Source organism: Azolla caroliniana, unplaced genomic scaffold (genome assembly GCF_043228905.1).
Source record: "Azolla caroliniana isolate FFs.n. ecotype wild unplaced genomic scaffold, voAzoCaro1.0.p SCAF_8, whole genome shotgun sequence".
NCBI classification, from domain to species: domain Eukaryota; kingdom Viridiplantae; phylum Streptophyta; class Polypodiopsida; order Salviniales; family Salviniaceae; genus Azolla; species Azolla caroliniana.
This window is the reverse complement of record NW_028230443.1, coordinates 2,300,092-2,322,772: the sequence shown is the minus strand read 5'-3', so window position 1 is coordinate 2,322,772 and position 22,681 is coordinate 2,300,092. Positions and strand designations below refer to the sequence as shown.

At 37.0% G+C, this 22,681-nt stretch overlaps 2 protein-coding genes across 2 annotated transcripts; one reads left to right on the top strand and one right to left on the bottom strand.

Moving 5' to 3' along the window:
• Positions 1-6,757: 6,757 nt before the first annotated feature.
• On the top strand, positions 6,758-13,380 carry LOC147860739 (uncharacterized). Its single transcript, XM_087324015.1, has 10 exons — positions 6,758-6,875; positions 8,205-8,382; positions 9,315-9,435; positions 9,531-9,591; positions 9,675-9,775; positions 10,971-11,041; positions 11,174-11,272; positions 11,382-11,562; positions 11,654-12,589; positions 12,893-13,380. The coding sequence occupies exons 2-10, from the start codon at positions 8,284-8,286 to the stop codon at positions 12,967-12,969; spliced, it is 1,746 nt and encodes a 581-aa protein (XP_087180141.1). The 5' UTR covers positions 6,758-6,875; positions 8,205-8,283; the 3' UTR covers positions 12,970-13,380.
• Positions 13,381-14,174: 794 nt separating this feature from the next.
• Positions 14,175-16,396, bottom strand: LOC147860738 (uncharacterized). The gene is made up of 4 exons (XM_087323976.1): positions 15,690-16,396; positions 15,135-15,257; positions 14,625-14,844; positions 14,175-14,532 (listed from the first exon to the last, which is right to left on the bottom strand). Coding segments are annotated over exons 1-4 (987 nt in total). The 5' UTR covers positions 16,332-16,396; the 3' UTR covers positions 14,175-14,530.
• Positions 16,397-22,681: the final 6,285 nt, after the last annotated feature.

Here is a 22,681-nt window from a genome sequence, read left to right as displayed (position 1 = left end):
CATGAACATAAATATCACACCTCATTACAAATATTTACCATGAACTTTTGAATGCATCGGCCAACATAAGCTTGTCCTAGCATTGCATTTACTTGACATAAATTTGTGTTCCATGATATTTACTAGTGGTAACATTATGCGTCTTTATCATAAGATAGAAATATTTCGAGGGTAGAAAGATAGAAGGAGGACTTGAATGTGCATCCACATGCCCATAATACATGTTTGCATTTAGGCATGCCATACAACCATTCTAAATCAATGTACTTGTTTTTATTTCTTATACGAACCTTGAATTGGATAAGTTGGTTTAGACCTTAGACCCATGACCTACTCCTCTAAGGCATGACTCTATCCGCTCTAACCATAAAGATATTTTAAGATGAGACATATAGGCAATGCTTTTACATGATCGTGCTTTAGCACGCATGCCTTGTTTATATACATATAGACACCACTAAATAACATGTATGTATCAAAATTGATACTTATAGCTTTTTGGCGTCCTTGTAATCTTCTATTTGTTGTTTCCTCATCATTATTGTGCTATGTATACATACCAAGAGAAAGTGATTTTAATCACGAAATAATCTCATCATAACCAAGGGAAAATTATAATTGTGCATAAAGTATATAAGTTTCTCCAAAGTGACCTTTTTTTGGTAGTAGATATTAATCACTTTTCATGTGCAAGCTTGATTGTTGGAGGAAGATGGAATAAGAATAAATAGACAAACATCATGTAAGTACAAAACACTTCACATATATCATAGTTAGGATAATCCCAAGGAGGCACTAATGATGTTAATAGGGTTGTTACCAGCATAGTCATCTAAACTTTTTAAGAAAAACCTTGCAAACCTTAGCATTCCGAACCTGTGTGAGTCTAGTGAGTGTGAATAGTTATAGGTGAGATGTGATGATGCCCCATAGTATTCATAACCGAAATCATAAAAGGGTGTACTTTACCTCTTATGACAGTGGCGTGTGATAGTTTCAATAGCCACACTACATAAAGAATGATTTAAACAAAAAATTGAATTGTAATAAGTATGTATGTTTCCATATCCCAAGGGCGACAAGTGCATAGGTGATCGGATTTTTCTACCAACTATGCATTATTTTATTTAGAATTTCGATCAATCCTTGCAAACTCAACATGTACTATGATCCCTGATTTGATTAAAGAGCCCATCAAGTGCCGAATTTGTAGTTATTACAAACCGAAAATTTGTGAGATGAAACTTTCACCACATATAACCAAAACAATAATAAATGGGTTGTGTCAAAGACAATACTTTTTGTACCACGATGCCATGATTTAACCATATCTACAAGCTAGTACTACATATTACATAAGAATGAGAATATAAACCCTATCTCTCAGAGCTATACCAACTTACTTTTTATGCATATGAGAAAATCATTGGGTCTCAAAAGCTTGTTTTCGTTGTGTGGTCGATTATGTTCAATAATCAAAACCATAGCTTGTTAAATAAAGCCGCTAAAGATTAATATATTCCCAAAAGAAACGTCCAATAACTCGAGGTGTCGTCATGCACCATTAAAGCTAAATAAATATTTATCACTTCCTTTGACTGAGGGGGATTTCCATTTTTTATAGCAAATGGATCAATGATATCGCCACTCTTCAACTTGTGGAGACCTAGTGCCGATGAAAATTGTGGGTCTATTAATGTCTTATTCACCTCATAGATGACCATTGAACTTGTGGAGTCCTAGTGCCGCAATCTATGAAAATTGTGAATCTATTAATGCCTTTAAATTCCCATTGTATTACAAGTTCATGTTTATCAATAGCTAATGCTAATTAAGATAAACCAAATTGAATCTAAGTAGCAAGTGACTTCCCAATGAAGGATTCATGCTAACAGAAATGGGCTCAAAACAATTCTCCTGTTAAAAATCAACTTTGGTTTGAGAGCTAAGCATTGATTCCCGTGTGGGAATTTTACTATAGAGTTTGGTTGGCATTGTGTCGAGGAACTGCACATAAAATGAATGGGTGCTCAACATGATGATGGATATATATACATATATTATGGCGTTGAAAAAGAAGGTTTCCCCACGTCGACAGGGCAAAGGAAGTAGCAGGCTGTCCAAAACTTATGGTGGTTCGACCAACTGTCAAGAAGTTTAAATTTTCATTCAAGGGAAAATGGGTAGGTCTCATAGAGCCCAATTGAACGTTAAATAAATAAATAATTAACTAAATATATATTCTCTAGTTTGACGCTCAATTTTGGCTATGCTCCCAGCTCATAAGATGGTCAACCTTGAGGCATAATATTCGTTCGAGGGCAAATAGGCAAGAGGTCTCATAGATCACAATCGAATGTTAGAAATATCTCTTCTCTCTCTCTATCTCTCTCTTTTTTTGGGTGAAAACACACAATTATATTAATAAATGTGTGTAAAAAACATTACTTACAATGGGTGTGACAATGGAGTATGGTCACCCACTAAGTTCTAACTACACTACATGGGTAGTGGAACATGTTGAATTGCCAATAGGCAAGACGAACACTCCATTGAGGAATGAATTTCCACTTGCTTTAATAAAGAAAATTACCACATTAGTACTTCCTTCAACTTTTGTAGATATGCTTTCTCTCTCTCTCTCTCTAAAAGAGAACACTTAGAAGGTTGACCTCATATGTGTCTGCCTGATTCACACACCGAGACGTGGTGCTTCAAACTATGAATGTCCCTTCTTACGAAGAAGACACACATGAAGATAACTTTTGTACTTAGGTCCTACGGGTCAATATCGAGCCTCTCTATGGACACTAAAAAAGATTGATTGATTCTATCTACCTGTCTATAGTTTGATGTTCGTTATGGGCTATGCTCCCATCTCATAGGGATGGACAACCCTGAGTCATAAATTTCCAATCGAGGGCAAATGGGCAGGGGGGGGGTCTCATAGATTGCAATCAAATGATAGAAAGGTCTCTCTCTCTCTCTCTCTCTCTCTCTCTCTCTCTCTCTCGGTAAAAGCACACAATTATATTAATTGTATGTAAAATCCACTTAGTTACAACACTTCTTAGTCTCCTCTACCTATCATATCCCTATGTAGGGAGAGGGACGTTCTGTAATGCTACTAAAAAACTTGAATATGCATTTGAGGAAATGATCCCCACATGCTCTAACATCCAAAAATTTCACATGAGAATACTGTTAAGCTTCTTTATATAGGCTTTCACCCCATGTCTATTATCAAACATGAAAGCATTACGCATATTCCAATTGTGTTGTAGACCCCAATAACGTAAAAATTGGAACAATATCTCCATCTCATCATTTGAACATTTTGAACAATCTCTCTCTCTCTCTCTCTCTCTCTCTCTCTCTCGCACACACACACACACATCCTTAGAGAGCCTTAGTACGAAACTCACACATATCCTTCACTCCGCAACAGTTAGCAATTTCCCATATACGAAACACTCCAATCAAGGTAGATTAGGATCTATGCCACAAAATAGATGGTATGATGAGGATTGTAGGAACTTACATAGACAACTTACAAATCGCAACTCAGTGGTAGTATTACCTCAGTACAAGCTCGCAAAGAAATGCGCACGATGACACGTCATAAGAGACGAGCATGGGAGGCATCCCAATATTGGGAACTCTACCATATGCTCATGAGTAGTGATTGCGCCATTGCATGGAAGAGATTATGGAAACCAAGACCACAAACACCCATCGAAGATCCCGAAACCTGGCACACATATACAAAGAGACTTTACCGAATCCCAAACCAACCACCCATTCCAATGCCTTCTACACCCCGACCTATTGTGGGGACACTTTTCATGACCTCTAGGGTCACGAAGGTCATAAAGAAATTACAACATAGGAAGTCCATGGACCACACAGGATTGCGAGCAGAACACATCATATATGCGAGAGAGTGCCTAGCTCCCTTGCTAACTCTAATATTCAATCGTGCTCTTGCGGAGGGTTTTCCACCACAATGGACTATGAACACAGTGACCCCTATACATAAAGGCAGGGACCCCATGGACCCAAATACCTATAGGACCATTATGATAGGTCATACCCTTGCTAAATTATATGGTGTAGTAATGAAGGCAGAGCTTAGCGATTATATGGAGACCCTAAATCTTCGTGCACCTGAACAGGCTGGCTTTAGACGAGCCTTCTCCACTATTGATCATATCTTCACACTTAGATGCTTAATTGACTAGACTAAGGCTCGCAAGAAGAAATTATATTGTTGTTTTGTGGACTTCCGCAAAGCCTTTGACATGGTCCCTAGAGAGTGGTTGTTTGATAGGCTTAAAAGCTTGAGGATACTAGATGACATGGTTTGGGCCATCTACGCACTATATGAACAAGTGTCCTGGTGTGTTTGATGCCTAGGTGGCTTATCCAATTTGTTTCACTAGTACTATTGGTGTAAAACAAGGTTGCCCCTATCTCCGACTCTTTTTGGGATCTACATTGATGAGATCACGGATTTTATTTCTTGTAAGGGAGGCAATAGAGTAGTCCTTGGGGATACATAGGTTCGTATCTTGCTCTATGCATAGGACATAGTTTTCCTCTATGAAGGCACCTTAATGCCTTAGATGACTTTTGCGCACAACGAGGATTGGCAGTGAATCTAGGGAAAACTAAAGTCCTTATCTTCCACACATCGGCCCAAGTTAGAGCTAAGTGTCACCTAACTATCTCCCATAGCCCAATTGAGGTAGTTGGATCATATGTCTATCTCGGAGTCACTTTCAATGCCTACTCACGTAAATTTTCGATGACACAAGCATCGAAGGATAGACTTACAAGAGGACATGCATCCCTCTCACTCCTCGAGAGACAATGCCATCAAGCATACTTTCAAGAGCCACAAACTTAAGGGTGGCTCTTTGACTCATTAGTGACTCCCTCCCTCATGTATGCATCGGTGGTTTGGGCTCCAGGACTACCATCTTTCATGTGGACGCAATTAGAGAGACCATTGGTGATAATGTTATCACGCCAACTACGAAGCAAATCAACAGTACCACATGGCATTATTAGGGTTGAGTTCACTTTACCCCCGATGTTAGTAGATGCACTTTTTCAACTTGTAGTCTTTATACACAGGATACATAGCCAACCACATGATAGAATATCCCATCAAGCCTTTAAGGCCTCTCGATCACTATATGAGTCCAGCTATACTAGCTCATGGTATCGCATGATGGTGAGTTGACTTCTTGCGAACGGTCTAGACATTAATAACCTCCCTCCCCTTAGGTGCAACCACACGATTGATAACACTTTAATCTCTCATGAGGACCGCAATAAAGTAATACGCCAAGAAATATGGCAAATTTACATTTGGTATAAATGGATCACCCCACTAGAGCCACTCCCATCTAAATTGTTGTACTATAAGGAACACTTCATGCAATTCTCTAAGTTAGGTTTTATTATGCGACCCAAATATCTAGATGTATTCTTACCACATGCACTAAGGGTTGCCATTAGACAACTTAGAATATCATCTCACCAACTTGAGATTGAGAATGATCGTACTAATGGAGTCCCTTGGGAGGAACATATATGTAGGTTATGCCACATAGAGATAGAGGATGAGTACCACTTTACATGCAAGTGTCCCACCTATGCCGAGATAAGGGCAAAATACCAAGACATACTTGGTTCCTCTCCTACCCTTCCTGGCAAACTATTAGATACTCTAGATATAAAGAAATTAGGCAGATACATCCTAGAGCTAAAACAACACAGAGAGAATAAGTTACAAAATGTTGACAATAATGTTGCTAATGCTCACCAACATGTAAGAAATGAAGTTTTCCAAGAACAGGGGGAGACACCCAATGTCGACACACCTGCACCACTTGGCCTTTTTCGTGATGAAGCAAAAAACCAAAGAAGAACCAAATGCCCTCGGATGTCGGGTTTCAAACCAACCCGACGTGGTGTAGAAGCAATAAAGAAAATAAGGGAACGTGAGCTACACCGCCTAGAAGCCATGGCTGGGGCACTATACATTGAGACCATGGGTCACAACCACACCAAAACCCTTTGACCTCCCACTTCTTTTCGAGAGGCTTGGGTGGAAATGAAATTAGGCTTAGTGCAAAGTCACTTCCTTTTATCGAGTATACCACATTTTGTACACTACTAGAACTCTTTTAGTTTAAGTTCTATTTTTACTTTATTTTAGTTCTGATGATTGGATAAATACCAATTTTGTTGTAAACCAACTGTCTCATGGGCCAATTTTGGCCTTAAGAAGACGTTAATATATCTTTCTTTCTCTTTCTCTCTCTCTCTCTCTCTCTCTCTCTCTCTCTCTCTAGTTTTGATGCTTGCTATGGGATATGCTCCCATCTCATAGGAATCAACAACCTCGAATTGCAAATTTCTGTCCGAGGGTAAATGGGCAAGAGGTATCATAGGTCGCAATCGAATGTTAGAAAGATCTCTCTCTCTCTCTCTCTCTCTCAAAAGTTCGATTCTCGCAATGGGGTATGCTCTTGTCTCTCATAGATGGCCATTGACCCCCCCGACAAGACCAGGTCTCGACTCAGGTGGCTCTCAAACTTGTGGAGGCCCAGTTTTGCAAATTATGGGAACTGTAGGTCTACTACTATTATTAATGTTGTTGTCTCGTTAAGCCCATCCATATGTATATCATCATCACATGGAGCAGTTACAGTTATGGGCAGCAGTTCCCCTCAGCTCCATCAATCCATGCCCATGCCCTAATTCTTCCTCTTAAGCATTCCAATAACTGAAGAAGAAGAAGAAGAAGAAGAAGACTTCCATTGGTCCGGAAAATCATCAGCCATCTCTCACATTTACTACAGGTTAGCATCTGCTTTACATTCTCCTGTTGAAGATTGAGCTTTATGCACTCTGTTTTCTTTTTCTTTTTTCTGTAATTCCTCCTTGAATGTATTTAATTGTATGCTGAAGAAATATAGGCATTTTTCTCCCCCTCTTCCATTTGGATTGGAGAAAAGGACTCTCCCTTTTCATGTGATTCTTTACAGAAACAGCCATAATTTTCTCTTTTCTTCTCATGTGTTCGTAGCAATGCAATTTTTTTTTCTTTTCCTTTTGGTTGTGGTTGTTTACAAAAAAATGCAGATCTTTCTTTTTCCTTTGTATTTAGTTGTATGTAGAGAATCCATCAGTGGTTTGCGTTTTTCTTTTCCCTTTATATGCGCTTCATACAAACAAAAGAAGACACAAAATGCATTTTCAGTTTATGTTACAGCTTATGTTGAACATATACTTTTCTTCTTTGAAACCTATTTATGATGAGAACAACTTGATCTATTGAGATCAATGCTCCAGTCACCATATCTGATACAGGTAGACATTTTTTTGTGATGAAATTTTACATCCTTCATTGATGGGTGTTCATATTTTCCACACATACATCAAATGGGCAGATACACAGAGAAATATATGACTCAACTCGAGAGCATTTATAGAAGTAAACACTTGGTTCATGCTCACAATTTTCAGATATAGCTATATATATGACTCCACTGGAAAGGATTTATTGTACTCCACTTGATTCATATGCTGGATGCTAGCATGTGAGCAGTTTAGACCAATTTATAATGCCTATTTTTAGTCGATCCATTTGGGCCATTTTATATGATGGTGGATTCTGAACACCAAAGGTAATCGAGGAGTCTTTCTCATAGTATAAGAGACTCTATTGCAGATAGACAGACAAGAGGAGACATATTTTCATGATTATACACCTATAATCTCTAGCCTTGATCATATTCTTCATTAACTCATGTTACACTCTTTTTACATTTTTCACAATACTCGTTTTACACACGCGCACACAAATTCTCTCTGTTATTTGATCTCTAAGGATGATAAAAAATCTATCTATCTCTGCTCTGTGTGCAATAACGTTTGGTAATATACAGAACATCCCATACTCATTTACTGTAATAATTATGTTGTGCTCTCCATTTTGCTGTTTTTTCCCTTTATTTCCTTTCAATACTCCTAGCTTCAAACTCTTAGTTTAGTCTCATTGAAGTTATAATATGTCTGCATCCAATTCTTGAGATATAGCATCTCTCTTTCTCTCTCTCTCTCTCTCACATGCTTATCATATAAATTTTTGAGAACATAGATCGGTCTTGAATTTGCTTGTATTTTAGGTTGAACTAAACCCAGATGTTCATATCAGCTTGATCTCTTGAGGCCATGAATTTTCCATAAAAATTTCGCAAAGTAGTTATGGTTGAGGGAAGGCATCCCACACTCAGCCCTAGATTGAGGCAGCTCTCTAAACCTAGAAGTCACAAAAGAAGAACTTTTCAGAAGAACGAAATCAAGGTATCTTTACTGCATTATGAGTGTTCACATGAAATGTACCCTTAACCTTTATTCTTAGTCTCTGTGCAGTCAACATTCTAAACCATTAGGACCTGCACACCAATAAGCAATTTTAAGTCTCAACGGTTTTATAATTTTTAGAACCCCTTTGATTAGCTATTATTGTTGTTACAAACAGTGGATAATGGATATTTTTACAGACAAACGTATATGTACTATACCTCAGAATAATCCTTCAGTATTCTAAAGAATATGCATGAAACTATTTTGATGTAAGACTCAGTACAAATGTAGGAAATTAAGGGGATCCCCAAAAACATTGTGCATGCACTACTACTATGTTTTTTTGGAAGGAGGTATTCTTGCCTTATATATCATTTATACTGGTTGAACAGTGGGATTGAGATTGCATATGCATCTATCTTCTGACCATATATTTCTTTATTTTTTATTGGACATAAGTCTCAGCATGCCATCCTTAATACTATGCACAAATATAATGTGTGAGAGCATACTAGAGATAATAATGAAGGAAGCCTTGGTTGAAGTTAAGAATACCTGTGGCGAACTAGTTTGCCTTGCATAAACACTGAATTTATGTCTAAATGTAATGGTCTCGTAGTAACGCTTGAGGCTTCATGAACGCTTGATGAATGCTTCTTAGGCGGAATTTAAACTGCGAGGGTACGTGTGTAAAGAGCAGCATGTTTATGATTGTAGAATAGACATTTAGGAAAGATCCATTCTCATGTAAATTATACATAAATAGAGGAAAATAGAAAGCATATGGTTGGTAGTTTTTACTGGTACTCAGATTTATTACTATTATCTAGCAGTCTGATTTTGAGACATTTGACTTTAACATCACAAACTTGAAGTTCGGCATTACTTGTTTTCATATATTCAAGTCTACTACTATCTATGTTTTGCAGAAAAACGTGAATGAACTGATTGCTCTCGATCTTCTGGGAATTGCAAAAATACTGAAAAAAACCAGTGTTTCTAGTTTACACTTGTTCCAGAGTTATGTGGAATTACAAAAGCGGATTGCAGGTTCTATTCACCTATATGTAACTGTTTTCTAATATATGCTATATTTTCATCATATTCTTTGTTCATCTGATTTCTTAGGCTTGAATATGTTGCAGAAAACAGAACTCTGGGATTCCTTGGGTACAGGCATTCGGATACACTATTTTCATTTTCCAAGTAAGCATTGATTTTCAATGTTGTGATGCAAGTGGAGTTGGATTTAGCTGAGGCTATAAGGTTCTTGGATTTGTTTTCTGCAGAAGTTTAGCATGGTGTTTAGCAAGTGGAGGATGGCTGCAAGAGTTGGAGCTGGGGTTTGCATTGTGGGAGAGAGATCTGAAAATAATTGCAGAATCCATCAGTATGTAAATTTATGAACTCGTTTGAATGTGGGTTTTCTTCTAGTTTTCTTGTATTCTCCTTACAGCACATTTTCGTAGGCAAAAAACTTACTGCTATTAATAGAAATGAGATTATTTAATATGAGAAGCAATCCTGAAGATTGATCCAACACCAGAACTCGTCATACAAATCACATTGATTCATTATTTTCTCATAATACATCTTTGCTAGCAATGATTTTCCCAATTGCATAAAATTTCGTTTGAAATTTAAAGATTTTTCTTGGTAGACTCATCCTAGAGGCCTTGTATTTGATTTTTCTGCTGCATGAGATCAGTTTCCACACTAAGTAAATTTCCCTCCCACTAATGTGAAGTATGAGTGTATGCATATTAAGTAGATTTTGATCTTGTAAAATATATCTATATGTGTTTTACGTGGTGTATGTGTGCACCAGTGGATTGCATGTCCCATGGGTCTTCATTTATAAGGCAATGCATAAAAGAATTTCTTTTGGATTTCGTAATTTTCTCTTTTATATTTTTATCATGGGTCATAGCACTTAAAAATGTCTGCACCTATTCTGTGCATTATGATAGATATGTGTATATGTGGATGATTACCACAACATGTTCTTCCATCTTGATTGCATAATGACGCTCATTTGCATGGTTACATGTTTTAATGTTGTATGCAATATTTGCTTGTCTTTACCTGACTTCCAACCATAAGTGATTGTCCACAGTTTTTCATCTATATTTTAGACTCACACACCCAGACTCCCACTTGAGGGAGTTTATCCCTTCCCTGATCAAGCTTTACTGTTTGTTTCTCTCATGAGTTACCTAGTGCGAGACTAATGTCTTCAAGAGAACACTTATTTTTCTGTTTGTCCAGCATCTTTTTACATCTAATTTTTACCCTAGGAAGCACATTTGTGTATATTTTCCCATTCACTTGACGGTTTCATCAGCAAAACTATGACCATGTTGACGATTATTTGAAACAGAATATTTATTTATACCACATGGCACAAATGATTGGATCTAGCCCCAATCTTGCCAATTCATGGCACATTCTACCTTTAGGCATGTACAAGTAAATCTCTGCATGTCCATATAATGCAGTACAATGTGGTTCAGTTACTATAAATATATTTTACAGCACAGCGCTTTTTGCTTGTTGGATTTGATTCTTTTATTGCATCTAATTAGGCCAATCAACAACATTGAAGCGATTGTCGTTTGCCAATAGTGAGCTTAGAGATCATGGTCTCCAAATTCTGGTTAGTTATAAAAGTTTATTGCTAACATCTGTTTCTGGTCTTAGCAATGCTTCTACTGTCTTTGCTCTTTTTTGTTGTTCATGGAGGCAAGTCACTGAAAGCAGAAGTCTGAGTTGCTCCATTAATTGACAGGGTAAAAGTTTGCAGGAATGTGCGCAATTAGAGATTCTTAATCTTTCTGCATGCGGATTAACTGATTCAATTTCTCCTCTCATAAGTGCAATACTCAAGGTTCCAATCTTCTATTCTTTCTGGATAGAATTAAATGTTATCCCGTTCATTCCATTAAACAAGACATTGGTGCTCTCAGAGCATGCTGATGATGGATTTGATCTTGAAGGCACATGTAAGCAGAAGAGCTCAAGCAGATTGGCAAGGGAGTTTAAGGAGTTCAAAAGGAGTGAATGCATTGACAATGAAACCCAAAGGTCTGACTGCTCTCGACCTTTCTTTGAACTATCTCTCAGACTCAAGTATACAGACTATCTGCACAATCTTGAGGATTGGTACCCCGCTTGAAGGTAGAAAGTTTTTGATTAACTTTATGTTTCTGTAGTCTCTACGGGATGATGTTCTCAATGCTTATTTATGGTATGTGGTACTAAAAAACAGCTTTGAATTTGAGAGGCAATCAGATCACAAGAATGAGTGGGAAGATGTTGCTTGATGTGATGGAAGAATGGCCAATTTTACGTTTTATTGACCTTAGAGACAATGTCGACAATAAGCTTATGGGCGTGCTTGAGGACAAACAACATTTCACTACCTTTACACAACATCACCCTCCCTTTTGGACGGTATCATCCTTGAGGCAAAGAAGAACACAGCTCAAAGCCTCTTTGAAGAAATCAAGAACATTGGAAGATTCTCTCAGAAAAATGTCCATCCGTCCTCAGTCTAGCCCAATTATTCGTCAAGATCATGTTCAACTGAAGAAAATGCATAAAAAATCTCCATTGATAGTCCAACGATCTACTCCAATTCATGACAAATATAGGAAAGAGAAAAAGCACATGAAGAGGCCATCGACATGCCTGACAAATGATCGGCATCACCTGCCATCATCATCATCATCAATATCATGTTCTCCTGATGAATTCGCTGCTTGGGATGATAATGATTCAAATAGCAAAGAAAACATGTTGCCATTTGAGATGTATGGTGCCGACCAGACTTCAGATATGAATGATGGATGTGCTTCTGAGGAGTTTGGTTGGAAGCAAGCTATGCAAAGAAAACCACACAAAAATTCAAATTTTAATCGAGTGCAAGACAAAGAAGAGTTAGATAGGTTTTGTGAAAACTTTGAGCCTAGGTTCAGGCCAAGAGAAAGATCAAAAAGTGGATCAAGGAACTTGAAGCACCTTGAGGTGGACTCATGCAGAAATTATGATGAAAAAGGTGGCGTTTATGAAGAATTCCAGCGAAAAGATGCTCATAAACCCAGAATGCAAGCTCTTCCTTCCAAAAAGTTCACATCATCAATAGTGGGAAATCAGACAACATTGTTTCTGAAGGAAATCACACAAGCTATTCTGCACCTTAAAGGTACGATAGAAAGCATACCCTAATTAGTTTTGGTCTAACTTGCTGTGTCTTAGTAGAATACCCCCTAAGTCTAAAAAATAACCCGAATAATAAATCTTGTAGCACATGAATCTTCCAGTGATTTTCAAACTCAGTCATAGTTTTGGAATTTTCTGTGTATAAATAATATTAAAAGCATCTGCAAGATTTTGAAAACATTCTGTATTTTGAAGCATACAATGACAAATATTTGCAAAACAGAGGAGTTTTCAGAATGGATGCTGAACATATTGTAATGCAATCTGTTTCTTTGATTTTGTTCAGAGCGTCTTGATGAACTGATTGGACATGCTGATCCCGAACAAGCGATGCCACAAGTCCAAGTGCATTGTCGAGGTTGAAGTCAACACGAAAAACATCTATATTGAACATTTGTAGCTAAAAGGTGATCATTTTAATGTCCTCCAAATGTGCAGATGTTCTTTGCTATAAAATGAAGTCACATTTCCTTCCTCATGAAAAGGAAAAAAATTGGAACACGAAGTTCAACTACTACCGAGACTGACGAGTATATTTGTACTTCAAAATGTACCAAGACCGAGCCCCAATTTGTCTATAGGCTTTACTACCATGTGAAGAAGACAAAACTGTCAGCGTAATCTGATATATAGATATGTAATTATAAAAGCTCCAATGTAAGAATGGATAATACTTTTCAAGAGTACCCATTAGATGTGCATCTTTGTTAAGCACGACTGTTCTGGTACAATTTTTTATGTACGCCAGATTATTATAAGTATTTCATTTCTTCTCTCCCCTATCTCATGTGGCTTTGGCCTCTTTGTCTCACTTCTGAAGGCAGAGATCGCTGACGCACTTGAAAAATATAGTCTTATCTTTATGCTCATGTGTTGAATTACAATGTCACTCCATACTTTTAGCGTCAGCAAATATTGCCTCTCCCTACACTCATCTTGCTTATGATATTTTGTGCTGAGAGTTACTGCATATCTTAAGTTAAATAAATAAACTTTGGTTTGCCTCCGATCTATTCTTTTTAACTTCTTGAATTGGGTGGTGACTTATTGTGGTGGCACCTAAAGCAGATCACAATGTTCTTCTCTACTTGTCCTATCTAGGTCTGGGCAACTTTTGCTGTATTGAAATAGCTGCCCAACTCTATACTCTTGGCATGCGCCTTAAGATCCTTCTTGCATTTGTGTGTGCCAACAATGAGTTCCCCCATTTTTCTTTCATGAGACAGTGCACATACTTCAGAACCATTATGCTTTGGGTGAACCAGTATTTGCAAAGTTCACGTCACAGCTAAAAGGATAAAAATATATGCTGTTTGAGGATAAGCAAGCCATATTCATATTTGTCGTACAACCACCTTCACACTGACAAACTTCTACATGTCCAAAATTTTCAAACAGTTACTTCCAAATGTAGGCGTAATGCCGATTATAATGCTCTTCGGACAATATATGAGGTACTCTCTTAAAGTGGTTTTTGAGCGCCCTTGGGAACACAACTCTACTTATCACATTCAACTTAGTGAAGTCCATTTTGATGTATAGACATTGGTTGCATAAAATACTAATAGTTGTACAAAAAGTTATGCTCATCTTTAAAATTATAAGGTGTATTTTTCACAAAAAGCCATCCTATATATGTAGGTTCACATACACGTTGAAATTAATTGGGGCATTTACTTGATCTGTCTCATCCCACATTGAGCTTAATGTGGGTTTAACTGCATATTGAAACTATATATATATATATATATATATATATAGTCTTAACACCCAAGTTTTCAAACAAAACACAAACTCTACCATTAGGCAAACAACATCATATATTAGGAATACATATTCAAGTAAAAGGAAAGAATTGAAATGCAAAAACCACATCCTCTTATTGTGAAGGCACGTGCCAGCCATACCATTCTCATCAACACATTTCTGAAGAAAACAAAAGGAAAACACTCCATCAGTTTAAGACAACATCAAGTTTCAATATTCATCAGTAACTATCAATGCATTATATGACTTACACAAGGGGGAGAGCTTCCATAATTGATGATCCTTTTTATGCCAAGTATCAAGCACTAGGGCAGACCCATTTCTTATCTTTTTATGGCCTTCAAAAACAGTTAAATTTAGAAGAGTGTCGCTTGCTGATCGGATGGTCTTAAAACCATCTCCAAAATCTTGACTCTCCGACCACAAAATACTCTCATCTTTTATATCTGCCTGATAATCCATCAAAAGCACCTACAAAAAGATCATGTGTAAATGGTCGAGACAAGTATCAAAATACAGGAACCATGCTTTTGGATATTTATCAGGATACCCCTGACTTTTGGATGTTTACCAGAATACCCCCTTTTCAACACATTTTACTGTTACAAAAGGATTGTTCTGTAATATACATTCAACTCAAGGTGTATGTATTCTGCTGTTCTTCTCCAAAATCATTTTATACATTCAACATCTACTCAAAGATAAAGAATGAGCAATCATAGTTATATTTTTCCAAATTTTATGGGAAATAAAAAAAAAACCTGTTGTCCCTTCTCGTTGGCATGCTTGAGAACTGCCTTAGTCTTTTTGTTTACCAAGCTGAATGCTGGATAACCATGTCTATCTTTTATACGTAGGCCATATGATGCATCTTTGATCCATTGCTGCAGACAAAGACGAGAAAAATAGCATAGATAAACTGCAATGTTGGAATCCAAAGCTTTTTTTTCTCTTGTATACTGCACTTAGAGCTAATTACATGTGCAGAGAGTACCATTTATATAGCTTCTCCTTGCAGTTGATTTAATTTTTTTTATTGATTATGCTATTTAAATGAGTCAATTGAATAGCATAGATAAACTATAATGTTAGAATTCAAAGCTTCTTTTTCTCTTGTACACTGAACTTATAGCAAATTAAATGTGCAGAGTGTACCATTTATAGCTTCTCCTTGCAGTTGAATTCATTTTTGATGGATTATGCTAATTAAATGAGTCAATTGATTATGCTAATTGGTTAGGATATTTGCTGATTGATTTCGCTAGTCATTAATGCATTAGGGTTGTGATAAAGTAAACGAATCGGTATACTCCTACTTGAGCTTCATCCTCCGTGTTAGATTCTCGCATTGCAACAATGTTCCGCTCCACAGCAAGGCTAAAATCGGGATTTTCCTTGCAAAAGATTCTGACCAGTCTTCCTTGAGGAAGAGGATCTGATGGTGTAACAGATTCGGAAAGTTGATCAGAAGGCTCATTCAGTTTGGATTCGTTGGTATTATCAGGTCGATAAGAAGGAATCTTCTCCGATACATCATGTGCATAAGATGGAACATTCTCGGATTCTCCATGCGCATACTCGGCTTCCCCGTGAGCATAGGGGGGAATATTCCCCGAGGCTTCATAGCCATGCTGCGCATTCGGCGGAATCTTCTCAGAAGCTTGGAATTCATGGGGAGGCCTATGATGGAAAGGCCTAAACCCATCTCTCTCTTCTTCATCTTTTCCTTCATATCTTCTTCCTCCACTTCCATCTTCTCCATGTCTATGTTCTCTTTCAAAGCTTAATTCATGTCTATATTCTCCTTCAAACTCGCGGGGCCTCGGAGGAGGAGGAGGAGGAGGGTGGTTATGTTCAAATCCGAGTTCAGAGCCATGGCCGAGGTGGGAGTGAGGAGGAGGATGGTTATGGTGGTGGTCTTCAGATCTTCCAAATTGTTCACCATAGCCAGGATCCATGGTGACACTGCACTTCAAAAGATTTAACCCCCCCCAGAAAAACAGAAGGCAACAAAGGGACCAAGACCAGGGTGTTTGTGACAGAGAGGTGAGAATTACCTTTGTGTTACTCTGTTCTGAGAGAGAGAGAGAGAGAGAGAGAGAGAGAGAGAGAGAGAGAGAGAGAGAGAGAATATGTATGGCATATTCATGGATCTAATGTATACATACATACATATGTACATACATGAATATGTATGTACATATATGTATCCATGGCATATTCATGGGTCTAATGTATACATACATACATACATACATACATACATACATTTGTGTGTGTTAATGTATACATACATACATACATACATACATACATACATACATACATTTGTGTGTGTTAATGTATACATACATACATACATACATACATACATTTGTGTGTGTTAATGTATACATACATACATACATACATACATACATGAATATGTATGTGTATCCATGGCATATTAATGGATCTAATGCATACATACATTATTACATACATACATTTGTGTCTGAGAAAGAAAGAAATATTAACATCTTATAAGACCAAAATTGGTCCATGAAACAATTGGTTTACAACAAAATTGGGGTGTTTACCCATTTATCGAAAGTAAATAAAAAATAAAAAAATAAAAACTTACACTAAAGAGTTCTAGTAAAAAACATGTTCTAGAAAGGAAATGGCTTTATACTAGGCCTAGTTTCATTTCCATCCAAGTCTCTCAAAAGAAGCGGGACATCGAAGGGTTTCGATGTGGATGTGGCCCGTGGTCCCAATGTAAAAGGTAGCCCAACCATAGCTTATAGGCGGGCGCAACTCACATTCCCGTATCTTCTTAATTGTTTCTACTCCACGCCGAGTTGCTTTGAAGCCCGACATCCGAGGGCGTTTGGTTGTTCTTTGTTTTTTTGCTTCAGAAAGGGAGAGGCCGAGTGGTGTAGGTGTGCCCACATTCACCATCTCCCCTTGTTCCTGAAAAGTTTCATTAGTTACATGATAGTGAATATTAGAATGGTTATGGTTAACGTTTTGTACCTTATTCTCACTATATTGTTTTAGCTCTAAGACATACCTACCGAGTCTCTTTATATCCGGGGTATCTAATAGTTTGAAGAGGGTGGGAGAGGGTCCTAGTATGTCTTGGTATTTCGTCCTTATCTCGGCGTAAGTTGGACACTTGCATGTAAAATGATACTCATCCTCCATCTCTATGTGACATAATCTACATAGCCTTTCCTCTCTAGGGACTCTATTAGTACGACCATTCTCAATCTCAAGTTGGTGAGATGGTATCCTAAGTTGTCCAATGGCAACCCGTAATGCATTTGATAAGAATGTATCTAGATATTTTGGTCGTGTAATAAAACCTAACTTAGAGAAGAGCATGAAGTGTTCCTATAGTACAACATTTTAGATGGGAGTGGCTCTCGTGGGGTGATCCATTTATATTGAGTGTAAATTTGCCACATTTCTTGGCGTATTACTTTATTACGGTCCTCATGAGAGATTAAAGTTTTATCAATCCCATGGTTGTATTTAAGGGGAGGTAGGTTATTAATGTATATGCCATTTGCAAGTAACCAACTCACTACAATGTTATACCAAGAGCTAGTATCTCCGAATGCATATAGGGATCGGGATGCCTCAAAAGCTTGACGAGATATCCTCTCTTGTGGTTGGCTATGTATCCTATAAATAAAAACTACAAGTTGGAAAAGTGCTTCTACTAACATCGGGGGCAAAGTGAACTTTGCTCTAATAATGGCATGTGGTACTGTCGATTTGCTTCGGAGTTGACATGATAACAGTGTCACCAAAGGTCTCTCTAATTGCGTCCACATTAAAGATGGTAGACTTGGAGCCCAAACTACTGATGCATACATGAGGGAAGGGGTCACTAATGAGTCGAAGAGCCATCCCTTAGTTCGTGGCTCTTGAAAGTATACCTGGTGGCATTATCTCTCTAAGAGCAAGAGGGATGCATACCCTCTCATTAGCCTATCTTTGGCTGCCTGGGTCATTGAGAATTTACCCGAGCGAGCACTAAAAGTGACTCCTAGATATACATATAATCCAACTACCTCGACTGGTTTATGAGAGAGGATTAGGTGACATTTACTCCTATCTCGGGACAATGTATAAAAGATAAGGACCTTAGCTTTTTCTAGATTCATTACAAATCCTCGTTGTGTGCAAAAGATAGAGAGAATATGTATGGCATATTCAAGAATCTCATACATACATACATACATACATGAATATATGTATGTGTGCATGTGTATCCATGGCATATTCATGGATCTAATACATACATACATACATACATTGTATCATGCATATGTATCCATGACATATTCATGGCTCTAATGCATGCATACATACATATCTATAGATAGATACATAGATACATATCATGTATATGTATCCATGGCATATTCATGGATCTAATGCATGCATTCATACATATCTATAGCATATTCATGGGATCTAATACATAGTTATGTCATGGACCCCCCCCCCCCCCCCACGAAAAAACACACACGAAAATTGGTCTCTATTTTGTGTTGAGGGAATGCAACTTATGTTGATTCTTTTTCTTCTTTTTCATTGTCTGCTTATTAAAATTCCACTTACCTAAAATAGGGAACCAAAACTTGAGAAAAATAATTTAGGCTAAGAAACATTTGTCTACATCTAAAAATATCATATGGCCGAGTTTTATAAACAAACATTGGGCCTATTACCAAGATGAATCTTCTTGTCTTAGGAATTTGTTTGATTGTAATCGTCTATTTGTATTCATCTAGTACAATATTGTAAAACACCTTAATGGATTGACTCTATGGTAATTAGACATTTGAAAGGGAATATGATCTCTTTGTATTCTTCTAGGCACAATATGATCCCTCGTAACTTCCAATTCATAAGAACAAAAAGTAGATCTATGTTCAATACACTGATAACAATTCTCAAATTGTTATCTTTTGAGTTTAGTTGGCGCGAAAATACGAGAAAAAATAGTATGTACTAGATCATTGTCATTGCCATATACATATTGAATTAGGAAAAGAATAAGTTATCCAAAATTTACAATTAGAGAGATAGATCTAACAATAAATCGTGACTAGAATTTGATCACACGATTAAATTTGATAATTGAAATATACATGATATCAAAGAATGGAGGAAACTTTAGCAACACATGATGACTACAAAATGTTGGGTCAAACATGCCACGATACCATTTATGGGCTGCTTGTTCATGTTTAGTTGTATTTTAACCCCCTCAAAAACAATAGAGCATATTAGTATATTTTCCTCATTGTGTCAAGTATGCTTTGCATTCTCTGTAATAATAGCCTCTCAAAAACAATAGTGATTAGAGATAATTGAAAGGTCATTATATAGGGTAATTATGTCATAGGCCTGATGAATTGAGGATATAGTAAAGCACTTCATCAACATAATATTACTGAGTCAATGACAAGTCACTTACTCCCATGGCCGTTATTTAATTTTTTTATGCATCTCACAACAAAGATACAAAACAACCTACATCCATTGCCAAAAATATGGTTGACACTATCATGGGCTATAAAAAAGCTTCAATGGGTATTATATGAAAGAATATTGATGGGCTCTATTGAGGATATGATTGGCCAATATTGATTGTGATTAAGAGGTTCAATGGATGGAAACTCTTGGAGATGCATTTTAATGCATTCTTGAGAGTTGATGTGTTGCATCAGAGATACTTTGTCAGTGTCAAAAGGTACAGTAGCATATTGATGGGAAAAAGTGGCGTCCAAATTCCAATCGAAAGGATAACCTAATGAAATGAAATTGTTTTCTTTTTCCTTTAATTTCAGTTGATTATAAATATGTGAAAGCAAATACAAAAACTCCCTATTGCATTTAGGGCATACTAGTCTTAAAAATTGAATGACAATGTCAGTATTCAAAATTTCATCACCATCACAGTGGAATCACTAAACCATCAATTTACAAGAAACTTGGAATTTGGTACCAAGTGAAAATACGTTATCACCATACACATGAAAGCAAAAAGAAATTGGAATCAGTGGATGTTTGGAACATGTCTCCTTGAGATTACATTAGAATCAAACCACCCTCGATATCACCATTTGATGTCCTACTTACACTCACACCTACTCTGACGTAGCACTAAGAAGAAGGTAGGAAGCCCCTTGTATATGTGGGTAGTGTGCAAGATCGAAGTAGAACGATGGAGAAGAGGAGTCTTTCATAGATGACAGATGTAGCGGTTTGATGTTAGTTGAAATCAATATTGTCTCAAGAAACCATAAACAAACAAGGTGAAGAGATTAGGATACTAATGAAAAAGAATGTTAAGCTCCAAATAGTTGTCATTGAGAATGAAGGCCTTAAGAAAATGGTTGCAAAACTTGAAGAAGAGATTCAAGAATGTAGAAGAGCTTCCGTTGAAATAGATGAGAGCCTCAACAAGATTGAGTTAAAGGAAGCACTAAAAGAAGAAAAAATGGATGCGTTGCGGTGAGATGTAAGTGAGATGAAAAATGTATGCACAACGAAGTCATGGTATCAAACTCATCTATTATGCATGTGATGAATCAAGAGAAGAATATAGAAATCATTTATGTTTTGCCAATCTAGAACATGATATTTCTTATTTTAAATCCAAAGAGGAAGTTATTGTCTTTCATGACATAAATGCCCTTACAAGAAGTTTCAAAATTGATGCACAACAATCTTTCATGCCACATATCTCAAGGATGCAAGACTCGGGCATACAAATGTATAACTACTCTTCTAACGATTAAAAAGATCCAGACCAATTTGGGAAGTTACTCCTACAAATGTGCAATAATACCGAATTGCTTATTGCAAATGGTGTCTCCTTGTGGCCCAACACTAATGGTTTTACATGTAGAAAACACAATGGAAATAGTGCAATTGGCTATGTTCTACTTTCTGAAGGTATTTTGGATCGTATACATAAGTTCTCACTTGGTGAATGGACACCAGAATCCAATGATAGGGTTTTATGTATTGACCTCAAATGTATGCATAGGTTTGATTGTCAGAAGGTCATTGAAGATAATAAACAAACCCACTTGAGGATGAACCTTAAGCAAGTGCCCACGTACTCCAAGATGGTTGAGGATATGTTACAAATGACAAAGATACAATATGGTGCCACACTAAAATGCAAATGGGAAGCTTTTAAGAAAGTCATTCTCTCATGTACAAACAAATGTTTTTCGACCAAGCACACATCTTGGAAATGCATCAAGAAATATGGTTCAAAGAAAAAATGGTTTGATAAAGAATGTCATGAAGCTCAAAAGCGCCTTATGATTTTGGATGTAGTTAAGGATAAGGAAAATTATCAAAAGCATTTGCATGAGTACAAAAGGTTTATTCAAAGAAAGAGAAGAATATGGGAAGTTACTCAACAATTTCTCCAAACACAAGAGAAATCGCATGCATGTGCTAAATTTTGGGGAAATCTAAAGGGGAAACGTGTTGAGAGTTATGATGACTTACTCTTCTTGACTTGTCTATGCATTGTAAGAATCTATATGAGCTATCTCTTGCCGGAAAGATGATGTGTTATGACTCTCTTTCACATATGTCTCCTTTACAATCGAAAATATAAGCATAGGACTTAAGAAATTGGCTTCTCGAAAGACAAGCAATTTTCAATGTATAAAGGCTGAAATGCTCAAATAGACGGGAAAGGAAGCACATGCATAGATAAGAGATATGTTTAATCATGCATTGCAACATGGTATGCCATATGATTAGACTACAAATTGGATCAAACCTTTACATAAAGGTGGAGATGTAAATAACGTAAACAACTATCGAACCATCATGGTTGGCTCATTAATGGCAAAGCTATTTGGATGTATAGTGGAATCAAAGATAAGTGCATGGGCTGAAAAAAATGGTAAGAGAGCTTATGGACAAGTTGGCTTTTGAAAACACCATAGCACCATTGATCACCTTGTCACCCTTCGAGTATTAATGGAGGAAAGTTGCCTTGGAGGTAAAGGTTTATATTGTTGCTTCATAGAATTTAAGAAAGGTGAATGGAAGAACTCAAGGTGCCAAGTGAATATATGCTTGCAATCTCCCGAATATATGAGAAGGTTATATGTTGTGTGCGTATGAGCGATAAAATTTTAGATTTTTTCGATAGCACTATTGGTGTGAAGTAAGGATGCCCACTCTCACCAACTCTATTTGGTCTATGCATTGATGAATTGGATGAAATGGTTGCCAAGTTTGTAAAGGAAGGTGTTGAAGAAATGGTTGC

What these genes read in the sequence shown, in the direction of transcription:
- LOC147860738 (XM_087323976.1), bottom strand. Translation starts at nt 16,331, where the DNA reads ATGGATCCTGGCTATGGTGAACAATTTGGAAGATCTGAAGACCACCAC. An exon ending in ACACGGAGGATGAAGCTCAA is followed by an intron (nt 15,258 to 15,689) that starts GTAGGAGTATAC and finishes CTTTGTCTGCAG; the next exon opens with CAATGGATCAAAGATGCATC. An exon ending in CCAACGAGAAGGGACAACAG is followed by an intron (nt 14,845 to 15,134) that starts GTTTTTTTTTTA and finishes ATCTTTTTGTAG; the next exon opens with GTGCTTTTGATGGATTATCA.
- LOC147860739 (XM_087324015.1), top strand. Translation starts at nt 8,284, where the DNA reads ATGGTTGAGGGAAGGCATCCCACACTCAGCCCTAGATTGAGGCAGCTC. An exon ending in ACACTATTTTCATTTTCCAA is followed by an intron (nt 9,592 to 9,674) that starts GTAAGCATTGAT and finishes TGTTTTCTGCAG; the next exon opens with AAGTTTAGCATGGTGTTTAG. An exon ending in TCATAAGTGCAATACTCAAG is followed by an intron (nt 11,273 to 11,381) that starts GTTCCAATCTTC and finishes TTGATCTTGAAG; the next exon opens with GCACATGTAAGCAGAAGAGC.